This window comes from Mustelus asterias, chromosome 23 (assembly GCF_964213995.1).
Source record: "Mustelus asterias chromosome 23, sMusAst1.hap1.1, whole genome shotgun sequence".
NCBI lineage: Eukaryota > Metazoa > Chordata > Chondrichthyes > Carcharhiniformes > Triakidae > Mustelus > Mustelus asterias.
In genome coordinates, this window is record NC_135823.1 from 55,563,471 (window position 1) to 55,588,865 (window position 25,395).

The 25,395-nt window shown below is 46.2% G+C and overlaps 1 protein-coding gene across 1 annotated transcript in view; it reads right to left on the bottom strand.

Annotated features, from left to right (window-relative positions):
- The window catches only part of caskin1 (CASK interacting protein 1), a 711,340-nt gene that overhangs the window by 187,928 nt on the left and 498,017 nt on the right, over positions 1-25,395 (bottom strand). Inside the window, exons 3-4 of the mRNA XM_078239889.1 lie at positions 15,569-15,666; positions 9,796-9,941 (exon numbers count right to left, since the gene is read on the bottom strand). Coding sequence (XP_078096015.1) covers positions 9,796-9,941; positions 15,569-15,666 — 244 coding nt within the window. The remainder of the gene's footprint in view (positions 1-9,795; positions 9,942-15,568; positions 15,667-25,395) is intronic.

Here is a 25,395-nt window from a genome sequence, read left to right on the forward strand (position 1 = left end):
TGTGGACCTGCTCTGGTGCTTTTTTATCTCCTACTTTCACAAAGAAAACAAAGCTGCCCAGAAGTAGATTAAGCTGAATGAGGACAGAAATGTAGCAACGCAGTATGGGAGCTCTGGAGGGAGAGGATGAACTGGAGCCTCTCCAGCCTCTTGCTACTCAACACAGTCCATTTGGAAAGTCCCAGCTGTCATTGCTCACATTCACGCCCATTCGAGGGAACATCCTTCCCAATCAAGTAAAGAACTCAGCAAAGCAACCACAGAATTAGAATCACAGAATCCCCACAGTGCAGAAGGAGGCCATTTGACCCATCGAGCCTGTACCCACACCAATCCCACCCAGGCTCTATTCCCATAAATCAAAATATTTATCTTGCTAATCTTCCTGATACTAAGGGGCGATTTAGCATGGCCAATCCACCTAACTTACACATCTTTGGACTGGGGGGAGCACGAAGGAAACCCACGGTGAGAATATGCAAACTCCACACAGGCAGTCATCCGTGGCCGGAATTGAACCCGGGGCCCTGGCGCTGTGAGGCAGCAGTGCTAACCACTGTGCCACCATGCTGCCCCTGTTCTTCTTATTGGCTTCTTCCCAGCTTGTAGTAGCTGTGCTCAGAAGTCTCTGTGGGATTTTGAGATGCCTTTGGAACTACTGGTCCCAAGAGTCATAGAGGTTTACAGCATGGAAACAGGCCCTTCGGCCCAACTTGTCCATGCCGCCCTTTTTTTTTAAAAGCCCTAAACTAATCCCAATTGCCCGCATTTGGCTCATATCCCTCTATACCCATCGTACCCATGTAACTATCTAAATGCTTTTTAAAAGATAAAATTGTACCCGCCTCTACTACTACCTCTGGCAGCTTGTTCCAGACACTCACTACTCTCCATGTGAAAAAATTGCCCCTCTGAACACTTTTGTATCTCTCCCCTCTCACCTTAAACCTATGCCCTCTAGTTTTAGACTCCCCTACTTTTGGGAAAAGATATTGACGATCTACCTTGTCTATGCCCCTCATTATTTTATAGACCTCTATAAGGTCACCCCTCAGCCTCCTACGCTCCAAAGAAAAAAGTCCCAGTCTATTCAGCCTCTCCTTATATTTCAATCCATCAAGTCCCGGTAGCATCCTAGTAAATCTTTTCTGCACTCTTTCTAGTTTAATAATATCCTTTCTATAATAGGGTGACCAGAACTGCACACAGTATTCCAAGTGTGGCCTTACCAATGTCTTGTACAACTTTAACAAGGCGTCCCAACTCCTGTATTCAATGTTCTGACCGATAAAACTAAGCATGCCGAATGCCTTCTTCACCACTCTGTCCACCTGTGACTCCACTTTCAAGGAGCTATGAACATGTACCCCTAGATCTCTTTGTTCTGTCACTCTCCCCAACGCCCTACCATTAACTGAGTAAGTCCTGCCCTGGTTCAGTCTACCAAAATGCATTACCTCGTATTTGTCTAAATTAAACTCCATCTGCCATTCGTCAGCCCACTGGCCCAATTGATCAAGATCCCGCTGCAATTGGAGATAACCTTCCTCACTGTCCACCATGCCACCAATCTTGGTGTCATCTGCAAACTTACTAACCATGCCCCCTATGTTCTCATCCAAATCATTAATATAAATGACAAATAACAGCACTGATCCCTGAGGCACACCGCTGGTCACAGGCCTCCAGTTTGAAAAACAACTCTCTACAACCACCCTCTGGCTTCTGTCAAGAAGCCAATTTTGTATCCATTTCGATCCCTCACCCTGGATCCCGTGAGATTTAACTTTATGCAACAACCTACCATGCGGTACCTTGTCAAAGGCCTTGCTAAAGTCCATGTAGACAACATCAACTGCACTGCCCTCATCTACCTTCTTGCTTACCCGTTCAAAAAACTCAATCAAATTTGTGAGACAAAGCCATGCTGACTGTCCCTAATCAGTCCTTGCATCTCTAAATGCCCGTCGATCTTGTCTCTCAAAATACCTTCCAACAATTTACCCACCACAGATGTGAGGCTCACTGGCCTGTAGTTCCCAGGCTTTTCCCTGCAGCCTTTTTTAAACAAAGGCACAACATTTGCCACTCTCCAATCTTCAGGCACCTCACCCGTGACTATCGATGATTCAAATATCTCGGCTAGGGGACCCACAATTTCCTCCCTAGCCTCCCACAACGTCCTGGATATACCTCATCAGGTCCCGCAGATTTATCTACTTTGATGCGCTTTTAAGATTTCCAGCACCTCTTTCTCTGTAATATGTACACTCCTCAAGACATCAATATTTATTTCCCCAAGTTCCCTAACATCCATGCTTTTCTCAACAGTAAATACTGATGAGAAATATTCATTTAGGATCCCACCCATCTCTTGTGGATCCGCACATAGATTACCTTGTTGATCCTTAAGAGGCCCTACTCTCTCCCTTGTTACTCTTTTGCCCTTCATGTATTTGTAGAAGCTCTTTGGATTCTCCTTTGCCTTATCTGCCAAAACAATTTTGTGTCCCCTTTTTGCCCTCCTGATTTCTCTCTTAACTCTACTCCTACACCCCCTATACTCTTCAAGAGACTCACTTGATCCCAGCTGCCTATGCATGTCATGTGCCTCTTTCTTCTTCTTGACCAGGGCCTCAATATCCCGAGTCATCCAGGGTTCCCAACTTCTGCCAGACTTGTCCTTCACTCTAAGAGGAATGTGTTTACCCTGAACCCTGGTTAACACACTTTTGAAAGCATGCTACTTACCAGACGTCCCTTTGCCTCCCCACAGACTCCCCCAATTAACTTTTGAAAGTTCCTGCCTGATACCATCAAAATTGGCCTTGCCCCAATTTAGAATATTAACTTTTGGGACAGACCTATCATTCTCCATAGCTATCTTAAAACTAATAGAATTATGATCACTGGTCCCAAAGTGATCCCTCACTAACACTTCTGTCACCTGCCCTTCCTTATTTCCCAAGAGGAGGTCAAGTTTTGCCCCCTCTCTAGTCGGGCCATCCACATACTGAATGAGAAATTCCTCCTGAATACACTCAACAAATTTCTCTCCATCCAATCCTCCAATACTATGGCTGTCCCAGTCAATGTTGGGAAAATTAAAATCTCCGACTATTACCACCCTATATTCCTTGGAGCTATCTGTAATCTCCTTACATATTTGCTCCTCAATTTCCCGCTGACTATTTGGGGGCCTATAGTACAACCCTATCAAAGTGATTTCCCCCTTCTTATTTCTCAGTTCTACCCATGTAGACTCAGTGGCCGAACCCTCGGATATATCCCCTCTCAGTACGGCCGTGATGCTTTCCCTAATCAAAAGTGCAACTCCACCTCCTCTCTTACCTCCTGTTCTATCTTTCCTATAGCATCTGTACCCTGGAACATTAAGCTGCCAGTCCTGTCCCTCCCTTAACCATGTTTCAGTAATTGCTATAATATCCCAGTCCCACGCACCCATCAATGCCCTGAGTTCATCTGCCTTGCTCGTCAGGCCTCTTGCATTGAAATAAATGCAGTTTAATCTGGACTTCCCTTGCTCTCTGTCTTATACTAGGATTACTGACACTGCCTTTACTAATTAATGTGCTCTCTTTAACTTCCGTGCTGTCCTCAAACTTCTCTTCTGTCTCCCTACTGCTTTGGATCCCATCCCCCTGCCAAACTAGTTTAAACCCTCCCGAGTGGCTCTCGCAAATCTCCCCGCCAGGATGTTAGTCCCCCTCCAGTTCTAACGTAACTCATCCCTCTTGAACAAATCAGCCCTTCCCCAGAAAAGATCCCAATGATCCAAAAATCTAAATCCCTGCCCCCTTGCACCAGCTCTCAAACCAGGCATTCATCTGCCTAATCCTCCTTTTCCTGAGATGAAACGTCAGCATAAAGTTTTGCACTTAACCAGTAAGTTCCTTTCTGGTTACAACCACACATCCACACACGATTCACAACAGCTCCTCATCTGTTGATTAACCCCCTTGCAACCTTCTGAACACGACACTGAGTTCAGTAAGTTCGGACTGTTGCTCCGTGCTGCCGTTTGGTTTCTTTCCATTTGGTCTTAATCTTGTTTTACTCTTATTTTGCTTTCAGATGGCAGCTGTTCATTTTTCTGCCATTCACACCTCAACTCAGCCAACCATCTGTCACCTTACTTGTCTCATGACTGCTCCTCCAGGCTCTGCCTCACCAACCTGTTTGTCATTTAACCTCTGCTGTTTTACCATAACCTTTCCTTGCGTTCTGGTTCCAAGCTTCCCCCATTTGGCTGGCTTGAAAGCAATTACATTTCCGATTATGTTCCTCAGTTCTGAAACATTGGGTGGGAATAACTGGCCTCCCCACCTTTCTTGGTGGCGGGAGGCAGCGCACCATTGGCCGATGGCGGGATCTTCTAGTCATTGGGACTTCCCACTGACTCCTCCCTACACTGCCGGGAAACACACGGCGAGGGCAGGCCGCAGGTGGGACCAGATGATCCCACCATTGTGAACAGCGGGAAGGCTCCGGCAATTAACTGTGTTTGTCTCTCCACAGATGCTGCCTGACATGCTGAGTATTTCCAGCGTTTCCTGCATCTGCAGTATTTTGCTTTTGCCAACTAGTTAGGGTTTCTGGGTTGTCAATGACCAATGGCATTACCAAGAGTGCTCTTAACACTGGTCAAAAATGATTTCTTCTGTGCGATATGTCAAGCGATATGTCCTTCGAATCAGCACAAATGAATAAACATCGTCCACAGACTCAGAATTTTCTGTGGCCAAAGCAGAGAGGAAGAGTTCATATGTACGCACCTTGAATTAATCATTTCAGTGACTTGGCATCAGGTCGTGTGCATCCACAGGTAAATCATTGACATTTTGTGATACTTCGAAAATAAGAATGATTGAACTGGAAGCAACAGCTCTTCGATTTGATTCGATTTTGATTTGATTTATTATTGTCACATGCATTAGTATACAGTGAAAAGTATTGTTTCTTGCGCCCGATACAGACAAAGCATATCGTGCATAGATAGGAATGCAGAGAGTGCAGAATGTAGTGTTACAGTCATAGCTAGGGTGTAGAGAAAGATCAACTTAATGCGAGGTAGGTCCATTCAAATGTCTGATGGCAGCAGGGAAGAAGCTGTTCTTGAGTCGGTTGGTACGTGTCCTCGGGCTTTTGTATCTTATTCCCGATGGAAGAAGGTGGAAGGGAGTATGCCCGGCGTGCGTGGGGTCCTTGATATTGCTGGCTGCTTTGCCGAGACAGCGGGAAGTGTAGACCGTGTCAATGGGTTTGAGGCTGGTTTGAGTGATGGATTGGGCTTCATTCATGACTCTTTGTAGTTTCTTGCGGTCTTGGGCAGAGCAGGAGCCATACCAAGCTGTGATACAACCAGAAAGATTGCTTTCTATGGTGCATCTGTAAAAATTGTAGTGGACATGCCACATTTCCTTAGCCTTCTGAGAAAGTAGAGGTGTTGGTGGGCATTCTTAACAATAGTCGGCATGGAGGAACCAGGACAGGTTGTTGGTAATCTGGACACCTAAAAACTTGAAGCTCTTGACTATTTCTACTTCATCTCCATTGACGTAGACAAGAGCATGACCTCCACCATGTTTTCTGAACTTGATGACTATCTCCTTCATTTTGTTGACTTTGAGGGGGAGATTATCGTCGTCACATCAGTTCGCCAGATTCTCTATCTCTTTCCTGTACTCCATCTCATCATTGTTTGAGATCCGACCACTGTGGTGATGTCATCAGCAAACGTGAAAATCGAGTTGGAGAAGAATTTGGCCACACAGTCATAGGTATATAAGGAGTATAATAGGGGGCTGAGAACATAGGGGCACCGGTGTTGAGGATGATCGTGGAGATGTTGTTGCCTATTCTTACTGATTGTGGTCTGTGAGTTAGGAAGTTCAGGATCAAGTCGCAGAGGGAGAAGCCGAGGCCCAGACCACGGAGTTTGGAGATGAGTTTCATAGGAATAATGGTGTTGAAGGCTGAGCTGTAGTCGATAATAGGAGTCTGACATAGGTGTCTTTGTTATCTAGGTCCAGAGAGATGGTGTCTGCTGTGGACCTGTTGCAGCGGTAGGTGAACGGTAGTGGATCCAAGCAATCTGAGAGGCCAGAATTGATTCGTGCCATGTCTAACCTTTCAAAGCACTTCATAATGATGGATGTCAGAGCCACCGGCCGATAGTCACAAAGACACGTGGCCTGGCTTTTCTTTGGTACTGGGATGATGGTTGTCTCCTTGAAGCAGATAGGGACCTCAGATTGTTGTAAAGAGAGGTTGAAGATGTCTGTGAACACCCCCGCCAGCTGATCCGCGCAGGATCTGAGTGCTCGCCCGGGTACCCCATCCGGGCCAGTCGCTTTCCATGGATTGACCTTCGAGAAAGCTGCTCTGACATCTGCAATGGTGACCTTGGATATAGATTCGCTCAGCTTTCTGGTTGACCTTGCCTAACTTTTCCTTCCTATTCCGACAGGATTTTGGTTATAGAGATAGCCATCTCCATTCTGTGCTACAAACTTAAAGTTTATAAGGTTTATTTATTAGTGTCATTAGGGTAGCTTACATTAACACTGCAATGAAGTTACTGTGAAAATCCCTGAGTTGCCACACTTCAGTGCTTGTTCGGTACACTGAGGGAGAATTTAGTATGACCAATGCACACTAATGCATGTCTTTCGGACTGTGAGAGGAAACCGGTGCACCTGGAGGAAACCCACGCAGACACGGGGAGAACGTACAGACTCTGTACAGACAGTGACCCAGGTTGGAATGCAACCCAGGTCCCTGGCACTTTGAGGCAGCAGTGCTAACCACTGTGCCATGTGTCACCCATAGTCTCTTGAGAAAGCAGTCATTCTTGACAAATGAGACTAAGAAGGACATATTGAGATTTCAAAAGGGTAAATCAGTTCCCAATCGATTTCAAAGGGTTTTTTTTCTTCTTGGATGTCTTTGTTGCTAATTCCAGTAGCTATGGTTTAGAGGCACAGGCTTGTCCCTGTAGAATAGTGGACTATTCATTGAGTGGATGGCTATGAGCAAACAGCATTGATTTTCAACAGGGTATCTCCCAAACATTTTAATGTTGTTATGAAGAACAACTCCAGTTGTAAAGCAGTCGGGAGCCTCCAGAACTCTGTGCTTGCCACCGCTGTGAAAGTCAATGCCCAATGAATCTGCATTCTGATCACTAACACGGCTGAGGTGCAATAGTGGAGGAGTTGTGGTGCAGGCAAGATAGCGGGTGCCATAAATCGGAATGAAACATCCTGCCTTAGGAATTCCAGGAGTGATCACTAGATCACAGATGTGAACATGCAGGCCAGAGGCCCACCCGATATTGGATCATTGGCTATAAGCTACACATGGACCTGACAACCCAGGAGGAAGGTTTCCCGTCCATCCTGCCACGGGAATCATAGCGGGCATGGGGGGGGCAGACCATGCAAAGGCCGTTTGTCACTTGTTGGAGTGATTAATGCCCAAGCCCTTAGCCATGCCATGGCCCCTGAAACCAAACCCTGGATCCAACCTCGGGAAGCACTGGCTTCATTGGTAAAAGAATGTGTTGGACAAGAAAATGGTCAAATGAAAGCACAAGTTACAACGCTCGGAACATCATTGAAAAACTGGGAGCGGGATTTCCGGTTTTGGGCCGAGTATGAACACACAAATGATGAGCAGGAATAGGCCTCTCGGTCCCTCGAATCTTCAATAAGATCATGGCTGATTGGAACCTCCCAGTTGCCCTCAATAACCTCTCACCCCCTTATTTCTCAAGAACCTATCTACTTCTGCCTTGAAATTATTCAGGCTCTGCTCCCACTGCTTTTAGAGGGAGTTTCAAAGACTCACTACCCTCTGGGAGAAAACATTTTTCATCCCTGCCTTAATTGGATGACCTCTTATTTTTAAACAATGACCCTACCCCTAGTTCTAGATTCTCCCACAAGAGGAAACATCCTCTCCACATCCACCCTGTCAAGACCCCTCAGGATCTGAAAGGTTTCAACCAAGTCGCCTCTCACACTAGTGTGGCCTGTCCAAGCTTTCCTCATTAGGCAACACATCCAATCCTGGCATTAGTCCAATAAACGTTCTTTCAACTCCTTCCACAGCATTTCCATCCTTATTTAAATAACAATTCACATTCGCATTAAATAATAATTAACATTCCAACCATTATCTTGCAATTGTGTCTTTGTCTATATATGCCCTATTTGTGAAACCTATCTCTGCACTCACCTGATGAACGAGCAGTGGTCTGAAAGCTTGTGCTTCCAAATAAACCTATTGGACTTTAACCTGGTGTTGTGAGACTTCTTGATGTGCCCACCCCAGTCCAACACTGGCATCTTTACATCAGGGCTTCTTTAAATAAAGCTCCTGCTCTGCCCAACATCACAAGAAACTACAAAAGGTCGTGAATGTAGCCCAATCCATCACACAAACCAGCCTCCCATCCATTGATTCCGTCCTCACTTCCTGCTGCCTCGACAGAGCACCCAGCATAATTAAGGACCCCACACACCCCAGACATTCTCTCTTCCACCTTCTTTCATCGGGGAAAAGATACAAAATTCTGAGGTCACATGCCAATCGACTCAAGAACAGCTTCTTCCCTGCTGCCATCAGACGTTTGGACGGACCTACCTCATTCTAAGCTGATCTTTCTCTACACCCTAGCTATGACTGTAACACTACATTCTGCACTCTCCCATTACCTTCTCTATGAACGGTATGCTTTGTCTGTACAGCACGCAAGAAATAATACTTTTCACTGTCTGCTAATACATGTGACAATAATAAATCAAATCAAATCAATTCAATTCAAATAAGGATACCAATACTATACACAGGGCTCCTCCAGATGTGTCCTCACCAGTGTCCAGTACAACTGAACCAAAACCTCCTTACTTTTAACTCAATTCCCCTTGCAACGTGGCGTGGGCCCAATGAACTGGGATGCTTTTTGTTACTTGAACGAGCTGTTCAATTGGTCCTCCTACCCATAGCGCTGTAACTGGTTTCCTTTCCATGTATTACTCAATATGCTGTTGAAAGTTACACTGTTGTGAACCTGCTTAACCCCCCCCGCCCACCCCCCACCCACCCCCCACCCCCCCCCTATCCCCACCCCATCCTCTCCTTCCAGGTAGCGCTTTCCAGATCACAACAACTTGCCACATATAAAAAAGAACTCCTCATCTTCCCCCGCCCCAGTTCTTCTGACAATTAATTTTAATTACAAGGCAACAGGGGGCAATTTATCATTTTGCCTGGCATATCAGAAACTACAGTTAGATCGTATTTCTGCATCAGAATGGGAGTTGAAAACATAAAGGCTGGAATCTTGCCGTCCCGCCCGCCATGGGAATCAGAGTGGGCGAGGGGCGGACAACGGGAAGGCCCATTGACCTCGGTTTGGGGACGAGCGAGGCTATAAAATCCTGCCCATAGAGACACAGGTGAATACGTACAAACCGGGGTAAATTTTCCAGTACCACTCGCCGTGGGAATCGTTGTGGGCGGGACGGATAATTTGATGGACCATTGAAAAGCCCATTGACCTCGGGTGGGAATTTCCAGTCTCGGGGCAGACGGGACTGGAAAATCCCACCCATTATGGTTATCCCTTCCAGCTTGCCCCTTTGTGAGGAGGAGGGGTTTATCCCATTAATGCAGTTTAGTGCGCGCATGTTGCAAATCACCCTTCCACCCACCCCAATGCAGGGAGGGACAAAAGGATCATAAAAGACAGAAAAGTCCCCTCCTCACCACTTCATAGTGTCCATGCTGAGCGGCGAGATGCAACGGGATCTGACCTTCGTCTGATTGGGAGTTGAGACTCGATCCTGCCTTCAGAAGCATTTTCATTGGGTCAGCCTTCCCTTGCCATGCGGCGTAGTGCAACGGCCTCATTGCTGCAACCAATAAACAGGGAGGAGAGAGAGAGAAATAAAAAGCAAAGATTAAAACTGACAACTTACCTCACGGGATACATTAGTGACTTTTCATTCAGTGCTGCACAAGTTAATCATTTCTCATATCCTACACCAAACAAAAAGTCCCATAAGAACTGAACCATGATTGGCAGATCCTGGCCGGAATTCTCCAGCCTAGTGGGATTCTCCAGTCCCGCCGGCAGTGCACCCCAACCCGCGGGTTTCCCGCCAGCGTGGGGTGACATCATTGGTAATTCTCATTGTCAGTGGGGGGGAAACAGAAAATTCCGCCGCTCGCAAACAATGTGGCGCCCCCCACCTGTGGGGAAACACGCCTGCTGGGAGGCCGGATAATTTCACCCCCTATTCCAACTGAGTCCTAAATACCAAAAAAGTCCACCTTGTTGAGTCGCATTGTTGCCCAAAAGATGCTCATAGAATCCTATAGTGCAGAAGGAGGCCATTCGGCCCATCGAGCCTGTAACGACAACAATCCCACCCAGGTCCCACCCCTGTAACCCCACATATTTACCCTGCTAATCCCACTGACACTAAGGGGCAATTTAGGATGGCCAATCACTCTAACCCACACATCTTTGGAGTGTGGGAGGAAACTGGAGCACCCGGAGGAAATCCACGCAGACACGGGGAGAACTGGAGATGTGCGGGTTCGGTGGATTGGCCATGCTAAATTGCCCCTCAGTGTCAGGGGGACTAGCTGGTATAAATGCATGAGGTTATGGGGATAGGGCCTGGGTGGGATCGTGGTTGGTGCAGACTCGATGGGCCAAATGGCCTCCACCTGCACTGTAGGATTCTATGAACGTGCAAACTCCACACAGACAGTGACCCACGACCTGAATTGACCCTGGGTCCCTGGCGCTGTGAGGCAGCAGTGCTAACCACTGTGCCACCCACGCTCTTCACGTTCTCCCAATGGCAAGGAGATCCCTGGACCCAAAAACAGACGCTTCCCTAGTCCTTGGATGATTCTGGCACGTATGAAGTTCTGCCGCAGCATTGGCTCCTTATCTTCCTTGGGACAGGAGATGCGGAATTGAAATTAAATTTTCCGAGGTGGACAGAATCCGAACAAGCAAATCGAAGTGCAGAGAGTCTGAAACGTGCCGTCACGCCTCAGCATTTCTGTGCAGGGAAATGATAAATTTATGGCAACGCTATTGAACTTGTGATTAATTTTGTCCCCTTCTGAATATTCAATGAACCTCAGCCTATCTCCATGTAGCTTTGTGGAAATATGCAAATTGGATGAAGATTTATGCGCGGTGGGTTGACACCTTTACTGCCAGGTGGAGGTTACATACATTCTAATTCTCCAGCGCTGCTAAACTGTGCATCAATCCATTCAACTTTTCCCGTAAGTTATTCAAACTAATTATTCATTTCCATGACAGCCGAACTCTTGATAAGAGTCAGCTGTGGCTCAGTGGGTCGCAGTCTCACCTCTGACAGAGAAGGTTGCGGGGCCCTTTAAAATTTAGATTTTCTGTGAGACCGATTATTTTCAGTGTCCAGACCATTTTACATTTTCTTTTTGGCTCCGCTGCTGCCTTTTGCCTTAGAAAAAAGGCCTGCGCCGTAAATTCCAGGAAGCTGTGCCCTTAACTTCGCTTAGTGGGAACATTGATGGTAGATTCAAACCCTATCCCATAGACTTGGGCACATAATCTAGACTGACAATCCCAACGCACTAGTGGGGGTGTGCTGTACTGTTGGCTGTTCCATCTTACAGGTGAGGCGTGAAGCCACAGCACTCTTCTACCCTCTCACGTGGATGTGGAAGATCCGATATGAAGTAAAACACGGAAGACCTTCCCAAGTCATGCCAATGTTTATCCCTCAACCGACATCACTAAAAGAGATCCTCTAGTCATTTATCTCAGTGCTGTTTGTGGAACCTTGCTGTGTGAAAATTGGTTGCCAGGCTTGCTACACTACCACCGTGATAATTTCAAAGACTAATTCAGTGCCTCGAAAGCACTTTGGGACATGCTAAATTCATGAAAGGTGCAAGTTCTTCCTATCTTGTGAGAATGTTACTAATATTGTTTCTTATATGCAGCTCCATACTACTATATTACCGCAGGCCCCTAATACCACTGCAGGCTCCTATTACTAATGCAGGCCCCTATTACAAGTGCAAGCCCCTATTACCACTGCAGGCCCCTATTACCACTGCAGGCTCCTATTACTACTGCAGGCCCCTATTACTAGTGCAGGCCTCTATTACTACTGCAGGCCCCTATTACCACTGTAGGCCTCTATTACTAGTGCAGGCTCTTATTACAAGTGCAGACCCCTACTACAAGTGCAGGCTCCTAATATCACTGCAGGCCCTTATTACTACTGCAGGCCCCTATTACTAGTGCAGGCTCTTATTACAAATATAAGCCCCTATTACTACTGCAGGCCTCTATTACTAGTGCAGGCCCCTATTACAAGTGCAGGCCCCTATTACAAGTGCAGGCTCCTATTACAAGTGCAGGCCCCCATTACAAGTGCAGGCCCCTATTACGAGTGCAGGCCCCTATTACTAGTGCAGGCCCCTATTACTAGTGCAGGCCCCTATTACTAGTGCAGGTCCCTATTACTACTGCAGTGGTAAAAGGACCACTGCAGGCCTCTATTACTAGTGCAGGCTCTTATTACAAGTGCAAGCCCCTATTACCACTGCAGACCCCTATTACTAGTGCAGGCCCCCATTACTACTGCAGGCCGCTATTACTACTGCAGGCCCCTATTACTAGTGCAGGGTCCTATTGCAAGTGCAGACCCCTATTACAAGTGCAGGCCCCTAATACCACTGCAGGCCCTTATTACTACTGCAGGCCCCTATTACTAGTGCAGGCCCCTATTACTAGTGCAGGCCCCTATTACTAGTACAGGCCCCTATTACAAGTGCAGGCCCCTATTACTAGTGCAGGCCCCTTTTACTAGTGCAGGCTCTTATTACAAATATAAGCCCCTATTACTACTGCAGGCCCCTATTACTAGTGCAGGCCCCATTACTAATGCAGGCCCCTATTACAAGTGCAGACCCCTATTACAAGTGCAGACCCCTATTACAAGTGCAGGCCCCTATTACAAGTGAAGGCCCCTATTACTAGTGCAGGACCCTATTATTAGTGCAGGCCCCTATTACTAGTGCAGGTCCCTGTTACTGCTGCAGGGTCCTATAACCACTGCAGGCCTCTATTACTAGTGCAGGCTCTTATTACAAGTGCAAGCCCCTATTACCACTGCAGGCCCCTATTACTAGTGCAGGCCCCCATTACTACTGCAGGCCGCTATTACTAGTGCAGGCCCCTATTACTAGTGCAGGCCCATATTACTCGTGCAGGCCCATATTACTAGTGCAGGCTCCTATTACCACTGCAGACTCCTATTACCATTGCAGGCCGCTATTACTAGTGCAGGCTCCTATTACCACTGCAGGCCCCTATTACCACTGCAGGCTCCTATTACCACTGAAGGCCCCTGTTACTTCATTGCTGAAAAGTAGGTTATAATGGAAAATCAGTTTAGCCGAGTTCGGCATTTCAATGTTCTGCTCCGATAGTTTGCAAATTTCATTTTCATATTATTTTAGCTCTTAGTTTAGAATTAAGACAAGGAAAAGAATGCTTGTTGAGGCAGATTAATGGCTGTATCTCCCTACTGGCTGTTCCATATCCTTCTCTTTGGTAAAATATCTTGCTTTGGTAACACTGTCTTCTCTTTCACCTAAAACAATCAGGGCACTGATCGATTATTCTCCCATCTATCTTCCTGAACATTGGGACATAGTCAGATTTTGAGGTATAGGAAAAGAACTCATCGCATCAGATGGATTGCTATTGCCTGCTTAACACTAAAGCCCAAAGTCAGGATTATCCAGAATTGTACCTTTACCACAGGTTGTTGTTGCAATTATACAGGGCCTTGGTGAGGCCACACCTAGAGTATTGTGTGCAGTTTTGGTCTACTTTTCTGAGGAAAGATGTTCTTGCTCTCGAGGGAGTGCAGCGAAGGTTTACCAGACTGATTCCGGGGATGGCGGGACTGATGTATGAGAAGAGATTGACTAGGTTAGGATTGTTTTCACTGGAGTTCAGACGAATGAAGGAGGATCTCATAGAGACTTATAAAATTCTAACAGGACTAGACAGGGTAGATGCAGGGAGGATATTCCTGATGGTGTGGGAGCTCAAAACCAAGGGTCACAGTCTGAGGATTCAGGGTAGACCATTTAGGATGGAGGGGAGAAGACATTTCTTCACCCAAAGAGTGGTGAGCCTGTGGAATTCATTACCACAGGAAGTAGCTGATGTCAAAACATTGAATGTGTTCAAGAGGCAGCTAGATATAGCCCTTTGGGTGAATGGGATCAGAGGTTATGGGGAGAAAGCAGGATTAGGCTATTGAGTTAGATGATCAGCCATGATCGTAATGAATGGCGGAACAGGCTTGAAGGGCCAAATGGCCTCCTTCTGCTCCTATCTTCTATGTTTCTATTAAGAAGGGGAGGTGATGGCCTAGCGGTATTATCGCTAGACTATTAATTCAGAAACTCAGCTAATGTCCTGGGGACCCGGGTTCAAATCCTGCCACGGTTGATGGTGGAATTTGAATTCAATAAAAATAAATCTGGAATTAAGAATGTACTGATAACCATGAAATCATTGCCGATATTCAGAAAAACCCGTCTGGTTCACTAATGTCCTTTAGAGAAGGAAATCGGCCACCCTTACATGGTCCGGCCTACATGTGGCTCCAGAGCCACAGCAATGTGGCTGACTCTCAACTGACCTCCAAGGGCAACTAGGATGGGCAATAAATCCTATCCTCGCCAGTGACACCCAGACCAATGGTGGTTGACTCTCAGCTGCCCTCTGAGCAAGGGCAACTGGGGATGGGCAATAAATGCTAGCCAACATGAAAGAATAAAAATAAAGATTAAGTTGCACAGTTTGATTTAAATATTATCTGGTTCAATGGCCCCGCTGGTCTGGTAAGTATTCAAACTGCATCTGGTATTAATTTAGCTGTTAGTTCCCTCCTCTCTGTAGAATACCTTAACCTTTCTATCTGGGCCACATTCAGACCTCACCCCAGTCAGAGAGAATTGCGGTTAACACCAGCACCATAGCTAACCCTATATTCAGAGGTTAGTTGTAAATTGGGATTCAAACTTATCAATAGGCAAATTAGTTCTAACCATATTAAAAGAAATAATTTGCCGCTGCCTTTCAGATTGGCTCAACGTTGGGGAACGGATTGCATTTTGCAAAAGGTAAAATCAAAGAGCGCTATATTGGGAGAAAATGATTTTAAATTACTAGGGCCCGACGCAGGATCTCCCCATTGGAACAGAGTAAACTTAGGTGTATCAGGCATTTAGACAGCAGAGTGAAACCACCCCCGCAAGGTATCACCATGATTCTAAGCAGTGTTAGTTCAGAGCACAGAGGCACTTTGTTACTGGGCCTGTGTGAGGGGCAACACGGCAGAAAAGGGTCAATCAGCACAGCCCAGGTTGCATTCATTACATCGGGGTCTGCCGAGGGAGAAGGTTGAAGCTGTGGAAATGAAATCTGATGCGTCACCTTTGTTGTCCTTGATATCCACGGTGGCCTGGGCTTCAATCAGCAGAGAGATGAGCTCCGTGTTCCCGTTGAGGGCGGCATGGTGCAGAGCAGAGAACCTGCGGAAGCAAAAACAAAACGAGGAAGACATCAGCCTCACAAAGAGGTTAAATTAAGGACACGAGGAAGAGAGTTACAGTCGTACCTCACATTGAGCATTGAGCATTTCTTAGCTCTGCTGGTTTAGAGAGAATTGAACTGAGAGAACTCTGGTTTCTTTCTTCCCCACACCTCACCTCTGTCGTGAGTTAACCAATCATTTTAGGTGGGGTGAGAGCTGTGGGCTTAGAAGCCAGGGAAATAAGCAGCCAGCCCCTGCCAAACCTTTGACCCCGTGCCGGAGAATGTCTGTGTAGTTTTTAGGGCCTCTGATTGTAATGGCCACCACAGTCGGTTATCATAGGATCAACAGTGCAGAAGAGGCCCTTGGGTCTATTGAGTCTGCATCAACACAAGAAACATCTGAACTCCCACCTAACCCCATTAGCCAGCACTTGGCCCAGAACCTTGAATGTTATGATGTGCCAAGTGCTCATCCAGGTACTTTTGTGAGGCAACCCGCCTCCACCACCCTCCAAGGCAGCGCATTCCAGACTGTCACCACCCTCTGGGTCAAAAAAGGTTTTCTTCATATCCCCCCCAAACCCCTGCCCCTCACCTTGAACCTATGTCCCCTCATGACTAACCCTTCACCTAAGGGGAACAACTGCTCTTTACCCACTCTCTCCATGCCCCTCATAATCCTGTACATTTGAGAGACAGGATCTACAGGCATTTAGAGATGCAAGGACTGATTAGGGACAGTCAGCATGGCTTTATGAGTGGAAAATCATGTCTCACAAATTTAAAATTGAGTTTTATGAAGGGGTAACCAAGAAGGTAGATGAGGGCAGTGCAGTTGATGTTGTCTACATTGACTTTAGCAAGGCCTTTGACAAGGTACCGCATGGTAGGTTGTTGCATAAAGTTAAATCTCACGGGATCCAGGGTGAGGCATCTAAATGGATACAAAATTGGCTTCTTGACAGAATCCAGAGGTTGGTTGCAGAGGGTAGTTTTTCAAACTGGAGGCCTGTGACCAGCAGTATGCCTCAGGGATCAGTGCTGGGCCCACTGTTATTTGTCATTTATATTAATGATTTGGATGAGAATATAGGGGGTATGGTTAGTAAGTTTGCAGATGACACCAAGATTGGTGGCATAATGGACAGTGAAGAAAGTTATCTCCAATTGCAACGGGATCTAGATCAATTGGGCCAGTGGGCTGACGAATGGCAGATGGAGTTTAATTTAGACAAATGCGAGGTGATGCATTTTGGTAGATTGAACCAGGGCAGAACTTAGTTAATGGTAGGGCGTTGGGGAGAGTTACAGAACAAAGAGATCTAGGGCTACATGTTCATAGCTCCTTGAAAGTGGAGTCACAGGTGGACAGAGTGGTGAAGAAGGCATTCGGCATGCTTGGTTTCATCGGTCAGAACATTGAATACAGGAGTTGGGACGTCTTGTTGAAGTTGTACAAGACATTGGTAAGGCCACACTTGGAATACTGTGTGCAATTCTGGTCACCCTATTGTAGAAAGTATATTATTGAACTAGAAAGAGTGCAGAAAAGATTTACTAGGATGCTACCGGGACTTGATGGATTGAGTTATAAGGAGAGGCTGAATAGACTGGGACTTTTTTCTCTGGAGCGTAGGAGGCTGAGGGGTGACCTTATAGAGGTCTATAAAATAATGAGGGGCATAGACAAGATAGATAGTCAATATCTTTTCCCAAAGATAGGGGAGTCTAAAACTAGAGGGCATAGGTTTAAGGTGAGAAGGGAGAGATGCAAGTGTCCAGAGGGGCAATTTTTTCACACAGAGGGTGGTGAGTGTCTGGAACAAGTTGCCAGAGGTAGTAGTAGAGGTGGGTACAATTTTATCTTTTAAAAAGCATTTAGATAGTTACATGGATAAGATGGGTATAGAGGGATATGGGCCAAATGCGGGCAATTGGGATTAGCTTAGGGATTTGAAAAAAAAAAGGGCAGCATGGACAAGTTGGCCGAAAGGGCCTGTTTCCATGCTGTAAACCTCTATGACTCTATGACTTTACACCTCGATTAGGTCGCCCCTCAGTCTTCTCTGCTCCAATGAAAATAAACTAAGCCACCCAACCTCTCTTCATAACTTAAAGGTTCCATCCCAGGCAGCATCCTGGTGAATCTCCAGTGCATTCACATCCTTCCCATCCTGACGATAGACCATCCATGAAGAGTGGTCACAGTAACAGAGTGTGATTATTGCCCATGCAATCTTACCCCAGCACCTTCAGTAAAAGAGGAGAGAACACCTTCATTTGCCTGACAGACAGAAGCCATTAGCCCACGCTGATCACTAAATTTCACATCTTGGCTAACACAGTCTCAGGATTGGGAGTAGACCATTTAGGACGGAGGTGAGGAGACATTTCTTCACCCAAAGAGTGGTGAGCCTGTGGAATTCATTACGACAGGAAGTATTTGACGCCAAAACATTGAATATATTCAAGAGGTGGCTAGATATAGCACTTGGGGGTGAATGGGATCAAAGGTTATGGGGAGAAAGCAGGATTAGGCTATTGAGCTGGATGATCAGCCATAATCGTAATGAATGGCGGAGCAGGCTCGAAGGGCCAAGTGGCCTCCTCCTGGTCCTTTCTTCTATGTTTCTATGTTTCCCTTGGCTTGAGGCATTTTCCAACAAACATCACTAAAAGCAACAATAATTGGGTAGGTATCCTTATCAGGGCAATAACAGTTCTCACCATGCTAACTATAGGGGGTGGGGGGAGTGGGGTGGGGGTGAAAAAAAATCAACAACATTATCACCATCATCCACAGCTCCCATTCATGTGAGCTATGCTCAGTTTCCGACACTGGCAATTTGGCACAGTTGGGCAATAGCTCAGATTAACAGTGAACGTTGGCGAGAGGGCACTTAGCAAAATGTAAAAACCTGTTGGTGGCTCGTGATGACGTGATTCGCAATCAGATCTCCTGTTTTAGCTGCATCCAGTATGGAAAGACGTTGATATAGAATGTGGGAAACATACATTTAACCCGACAGTTTTAGTTTAACAGCAAATCTCCACAGGGACAAGTGAAAGGGCTCGGGCTGTTTTAATGAATCTATCATCGCATTCTATTCTGGCTCTATGGGCGTTCTTGATCACTAAATGATTGGAGTATTCCCAGGTTGAAAATGCTGGAATGAGGCAATTGACAACAGGAGTCTTTGAGGAAGGGTTATCTAGTAAATGACTAGTCTGGTCTTGATCATTGCTTCAAAGCCCATTCAACAGTTGGATATTATTCGAAGATGAGCATTTACCCATGCACTATATGCTGATGTTACTTTGACCATCACTGCATTGCTTTGCTCAGTCAATCCTTGCATCCGAACAAGCATTGTTAACAATGACTGCCTCTCCTCAAATGCTGTCTATGAGAAGCCCTTACAGATATTATGCAAATAGCACTAGAAACATAGAAAGTAGAAGCAGGAGTGGGCCATTTGGCCCTGCTCCCCCATTCATTATGATCACGGCTGATCATCCAACTCAATAGCCTGATCTCACCTTCCCCCCATATCCTTTGATCCCCTTCGCCCCAAGTGCTATGTCTAACTGTTTCCTGAACACATGATGTTTTGGCCTCAACTGCTTTCTGTGGTAGTGAATTCCACAGGCTTATCACCCTCTGAGTGAAGAAAGTTCTCCTCATCTCTGTCCTAAATGGTTTACCCCGTATCCTTAGACAATGACCCCTGGTTCTGGATACCCCCACCATCGGGAACATCCTTCATGCATCTAACCTATCTAGTCCTGTTCGAATTTTATAAGTTTCTATGAGATCCCCTCTCACTCTTTTAAACTCCAGCGAATATAATCCTTATCGACTCAACCTCTCCTCATATATCAGTCCTGCCAACCCGGAAATCAGTCTGGTAAACCTTCGCTGCACTCCCTCCATAGCAAGAATATCCTTCCTCAGGTTAGGAGACCAAAACTGCACACAAATATGATGAGGTGTAGCCTCACCAAGGCCCTGTACAACTGCAGCAATACATCCCTGCTCCTGTACTCAAATACTCTTGCTATGAAGGCCAACATACCATTTGCCTTCTTGACCGCCTGCTGCACCTGCATGCTTACCTTCAGCGACTGGCATACGAGGACACCCAGGTCTCGTTGCACATTCCTCTCTTTTATTTTATAGTCATTCAGATAATAATCTATCTTCCTGTTTTTGCTACCAAAGTGGATAACCTCCCATTTATTCACATCTTACAGCATCTGCCATGCATTTGCCCACTCACTCAGCCTGTCCAAACCACACTGAAACACCTCTGCATCCTCTTCACCCTCCCACCCAACTTTGTGTCATCTATAAATTTGGAGAGTCTTTCAGCACAGAAACAGGCCATTCAGCCCACCATGTCCATCAACCATCAAATACCAATCTATACTAATCCCACTTAGTATAGCACTTGATCCATAACCTACTATGCCCTGGCGATTTAAGTGCTTATCAAGATGTTTCTTGGGGATAGCACGGTGGCACAGTGGTTAGCACTGCTGCCTCACAGTGCCAGGGACCCAGGTTCAATTCCGGCCTCGGGTCACTGTCTATGTGGAGTTTGCACGTTCTCCCTGTGTCTGTGTGGGTTTCCTCCGGGTGCTCCGGTTTCCTCCCACAGTCCAAAGTTGTGCGGGTTAGGTTGATTGGCCATGCTAAAATTGACCCTAGTGTCAGCGGGATTAGCAGGGTAAATATATGGGGTTACGGGAATAGGGCCTGGGTGGGATTGTGGTCGGTGCAGAATCGATGGGCCGAGTGGCATCCTTCTGCACTATAGGGATTCTGTGGATTATAATGATTCCAGTATGAAAAATGTTGCGAGAGTAACTGCCTCCACCACCCTCTCAAGCAGCGTGTTCCAAATTTCCACCACCCTCTGGGTGAAAAGGTTTTCTTCAGATCCCCTCTAAACCACTTACTCCTCACTTTAACTCCATGGCCTCTGGTCTTAGACATCTCTGCCATGGAGAAAAGATTCTTACGATCTACCCTATCTCTGCCTCTCATAATTTTGGACATCTCTATCAGTTTTCCCCTCAGCTTCCTCTGCTCCAGGGAAAACAATCCCAGTCTATCCAGTCTCTCCTCATGGCTGAAACTTTCCATCCCAGTCAGCATCCTGGTGAATCTCCTCTGCACCCTCTCTAGTGCAATCACGTCCTTCTGATAGTGTGGCGACCAGAACTGCACACAATATTCCATCTGTGGCCTAACCATTGTTTCATAAAGCTGTAACAAGACCTTCCTGCTTCTATATTCCATGCTCCGGCTAATGAAGGCACGCATTTTGTACACTTTCTTCACCATCCTACCTACCTGTGCCGCCACCTTCAGGGATCTGTGGATTTGGCGGCATGGTAGCACAGTGGCACAGTGGTTAGCACTGCTGCCTCACAGCGCCAGGGACCCAGGTTCAATTCCCGGCTTGGGTCGCTGTCTGTGTGGAGTTTGCACACTCTCCCCTGGGTGGGTTTCCTCTGGGTACTCCGGTTTCCTCCCATAGCCCGAAAGGCATGCTGGTTAGGTGCATTGGCCATGCTAAATTCTCCCTCAGTGTACCCGAACAGGCACCCGAGTGTTGCGACTAGGGGACTTTCACAATAACTTCATTGCAGTGATAATACTTGTGATACTAATAAGTAAACTTGTACGCCAAGGTCCCTTTGTTCCTCAATACTCCCTAGGGACCTACCATCCTCTTCCTCTTAATATACTTAAAAATGCCTTGGAGTTTTCCTTAATCCTATCTGCCAATGATCTTTTGTGTCCCCTTTTTCCCTCTTAATTTATTTTTAAGCACCCTCCGACACTCTCCATACTCCCCCATTTTTAGTGGTCTGTACCTACCGTATATTTCTATTTTTTTCTACCTCAAACCCTTGATATCCCTTGACATCCAGGGTTCCCTGGACTTGCCGCCCTTGCCCTTCACTCTGACAGGAACATGTTGGCCCTGAACTCTCACTATTTCACTTATAAAAGACTGCCACCTCCCACATGTAGACTTAAGTGAAATAGCTGCTCCCAGTCTACGTTTGCCAGATGCTGTCTAATGATATTGAAACTGACCTTCTCCAAACTCGGAGATTTCGGGATTATCCTTATCTCTTTCCATAATGACTTTGAAACTCACAGAGTTATGAAACTCATTAGCCTACTGACACTTTGACTATTTGCTAGGCTTAGACCCCGAGGGTTAGGTCTAGCACAGCCCCATCCCTAGTAGGACCATCTATACACTGGCATAAAAAGCTCTCTTGGATGCACTTTAAAAACTCCACCCATCTAATCCTTTCACAGTAAGGCGATTCCAGTTAATATTGGCAAAGTTGAAATCCCCTACTCCCATAACCCTATTCTTACCACACCTCTCTGTGACTTGACTACATATCCACTCCTCTATCTCCCTCTGACTGTTGGGAGGCCTGTAGCCTAATCCCAGCACAGTGATCGCCCCTTTTTTATTTCTAAGCTGCACTCATATGGCCTCATTTGAAGAGCCTTCTACGGCATCCTCCCTCATTACTGCAGTGATGGTCTCTTTTATCAATAAAGCAACACTCTCTCCTCTCTGACATCCTACCTTATCGCACCTAAAACTTCGATACCCTGGAATGTTGAGTAGCCAGCGCTGCCCTTCTTTCAACCATAGAATCATAGAATCCCTGCAGAAGGAGACCATTTGGCCCATCGAGTCTGCACCGACACCGACCACAATCCCTATCCCCACAACCCCATGCATTTACTCTAGCTAGTCCCCCTGACATTAAGGGGCAATTTAGCACGGCCAATCCAGCTAACCCGCACATCTTTGGAGTGTGAGAGGAAACCGGAGCACCCAGAGGAAACCCACGCAGACACGGGGAGAATGTGCAAATTCCACACAGTGACCCAAGCCGGGAATCGAGCCCGGGTCCCTGGCGCTGTGAGGCAGTGGTGCTAACCACTGTGCTACTGTGCCACCATGTCTCAGTGATTGCAACAACATCATATTTCGACATGCTGATCAATGCTCTACCAGACAGGCTCCTTGCATTGAAATGGATGCAATTTAGCCTTCCAATCCTCCCGTGTGGCTTATCATGCCCATGTCTTCTCAGCCTGCTGGACTGACCTAATTTTCCTTCTATATTTGACTGAACATTGCTCCCGAAGGTACATCAACCCTGTGTCCCATCCCTCTTGCCAAATTAGTTTAGAATCTTGGAAGATGACCAATGCATCCACTATTTCTAGAACCACTTAATTACTCTGCAATGTAAATTATCAGCCCCTGGGGACTTATTGGCCTCCAATCCCATCAATTTCTCCAACATCATTTCTTTACTAATACTGATGTCCTTCAATCCCCCCCCCCCCCCCCCCCCCCCACTAAACCCTGTGCTCTACAACACCTCTGGTGTGTTATTTGTGTCCTCCTTTATGGAGACAGAACATTCAGTATGTATTTAGATGGTCAGCCATTTCTTTGTTCCCATTAAAATTTCCCCTATTTTTGACTGATAGGGACCTATATTTCTCTTCACCAATCTTTTTCTCTTCACATACAGATAGAAACTTTTACAGTCAGTTTTTATCTACCCCGCAAACTTACTTTCGTACTCTATTTTCCCCTTCTTAATCAATCCCTTGGTCTTCCTTTGTTAAATTCTAAATCATTAGGGCTGTTATTTTTTCTGGTCAATTTGTATGCTTTTTCCTTGGACCTAATACTATCTCTAATTCCCCTTGTCAGCCGTGGCTTGGATACCTTTCCCCGTTTTACTTTTGCGCCAGACAGGAATAACCAATTGTTGCAGTTCACCCATGAACTTTGTAAAGTTTAAAGTTCATTTATTAGTGTCACAAGTAGGCTTACATTAACACTGCAATGAAGTTACTGTGAAAATCCCCGAGTCGCCACACTCCGGCACCTGTTCGGGTACACTGAGGTAGAATTTAGCATGGCCAATGCACCTAACCAGCACGTCTTTCGGACTGTGGGAGGAAACCGGAGCACCTGGAGGAAACCCACGCAGACACGGGGAGAACATGCAGACTCCGCACAGACAGTGACCCAAGCTGGCAATCGAACCCGGGTCCCTGGTGCTGTGAAGCAGCAGTGCTAACCACTGTGCCACCATGTCGCCCAATATTTTAAATGTTTGTCATTGCCTATCCACTGTCATCCCCTTAAATAACGTTTCCAATTTATCTATCGCAGCTAACTCGAGCCTCATACCATCTCCTTTATTAAGCTTCAGGGGCATAGATCAGCTAGATAGTCAATATCTTTTCCCAAAGGTAGGGGAGTCTAAAACTAGAGGGCATAGTTGTAAGGTGAGAGGGGAGAGATACAAAAGTGTCCAGAGGGGCAATTTTTTCACACAGAGGGTGGTGAGTGTCTGGAACAAGCTGCCAGAGGTAGCAGTAGAGGCGGGTACAATTTTGTCTTTTAAAAAGCATTTAGACAGTTACATGGGTAAGATGGACGTAGAATGATATGGGCCAAACGGAGGCAATGGGGACTAGCTTAGTGAGTTAAAAACTGGGCAGCATGGACAAGTTGGGCCGAAGGGCCTGTTTCCATGCTGTAAACCTCTAAGACTCTAAGACCCTCGCCTCAGCATCAACTACAACACTCTCCATCTTGAAGAAGAATTCTATCATATTACAGCAATGTAGTTGACTCTCAGCTGCCCTCTGATAAGGCCTCGCAAACCACTCAGTGCAACGGCAACTAGAGATGGGCAATAAATGCTGGCCAGCCAGCGACTCTCTTGTCCCATGAATGAATAAAACAAAAAGCTCTTACTTCTAGTTTCTATGGGTGGTATTTTCCAGCCACGCTCGCCCCAAAACTCGAAAATCCCACCTGAGGTTAACGGACCTTTGCATGGTCCACCCTCCGGATGCTACGATTCCTGTGGTGAACGGGACGGGAAAATTCCAGCCTATGTTTCTATGATGTTGTGCAATGTGTGACACCAATCATTTGAGAATGATTCTGTCTCAACTGCATTGGCTCAGGTTAATTATATTTTGAGGTCAGGGGTAAAAAGGGAAAGATACAAAAGGCCATTAAATTATGTCAAGACATATTAATATCTTGCAGATTGGTGAGGAGTCACTGCTGAAATGTTCATTTGCTTTGGCTGGACGACTGCTCACTTCCTCCGCTTTCTGCATTTATGTCAATTGAGAAAACACACCTTGCCAATCTAGGTTTAATCTATTTTCCACATTTCAACAGCGATTTATTGACTGAAACATCCTGAGTCCAGGAAAGGCACTAACTCAATGAAAATTCTTCCCTCTTTCGTTTCCGTTGCCTTGCCCGGAGCAGAGTTTGGGAGTTTTTTCCATTAATATTCAGCACCGTCGCTAACAATCTTGCCATATGTACAGAATGAAAGAACAATGCACTGGGATATCGTTTGATCGTTATTCGATTCACATATATGAATACGAGTGTGCTGTCCGTCAAAGGAAGGGGGAATTTCTTCAGCCAGAGAGTGGTGAATCTGTGGAATTCATTGCCACAGAAGGCTATGGAGGCCGGGTTATTGAGTATTTAAGACAGAGGTGGATGGGTTCTTGATTGGTAAGGGGATCAAAGGTTACAGGGAAAAGGTGGGAGAATGGGGTTGAGAAACTTATCAACCGTGATTGAATGACGGAGCAGACTCGATGGGCCGAATGG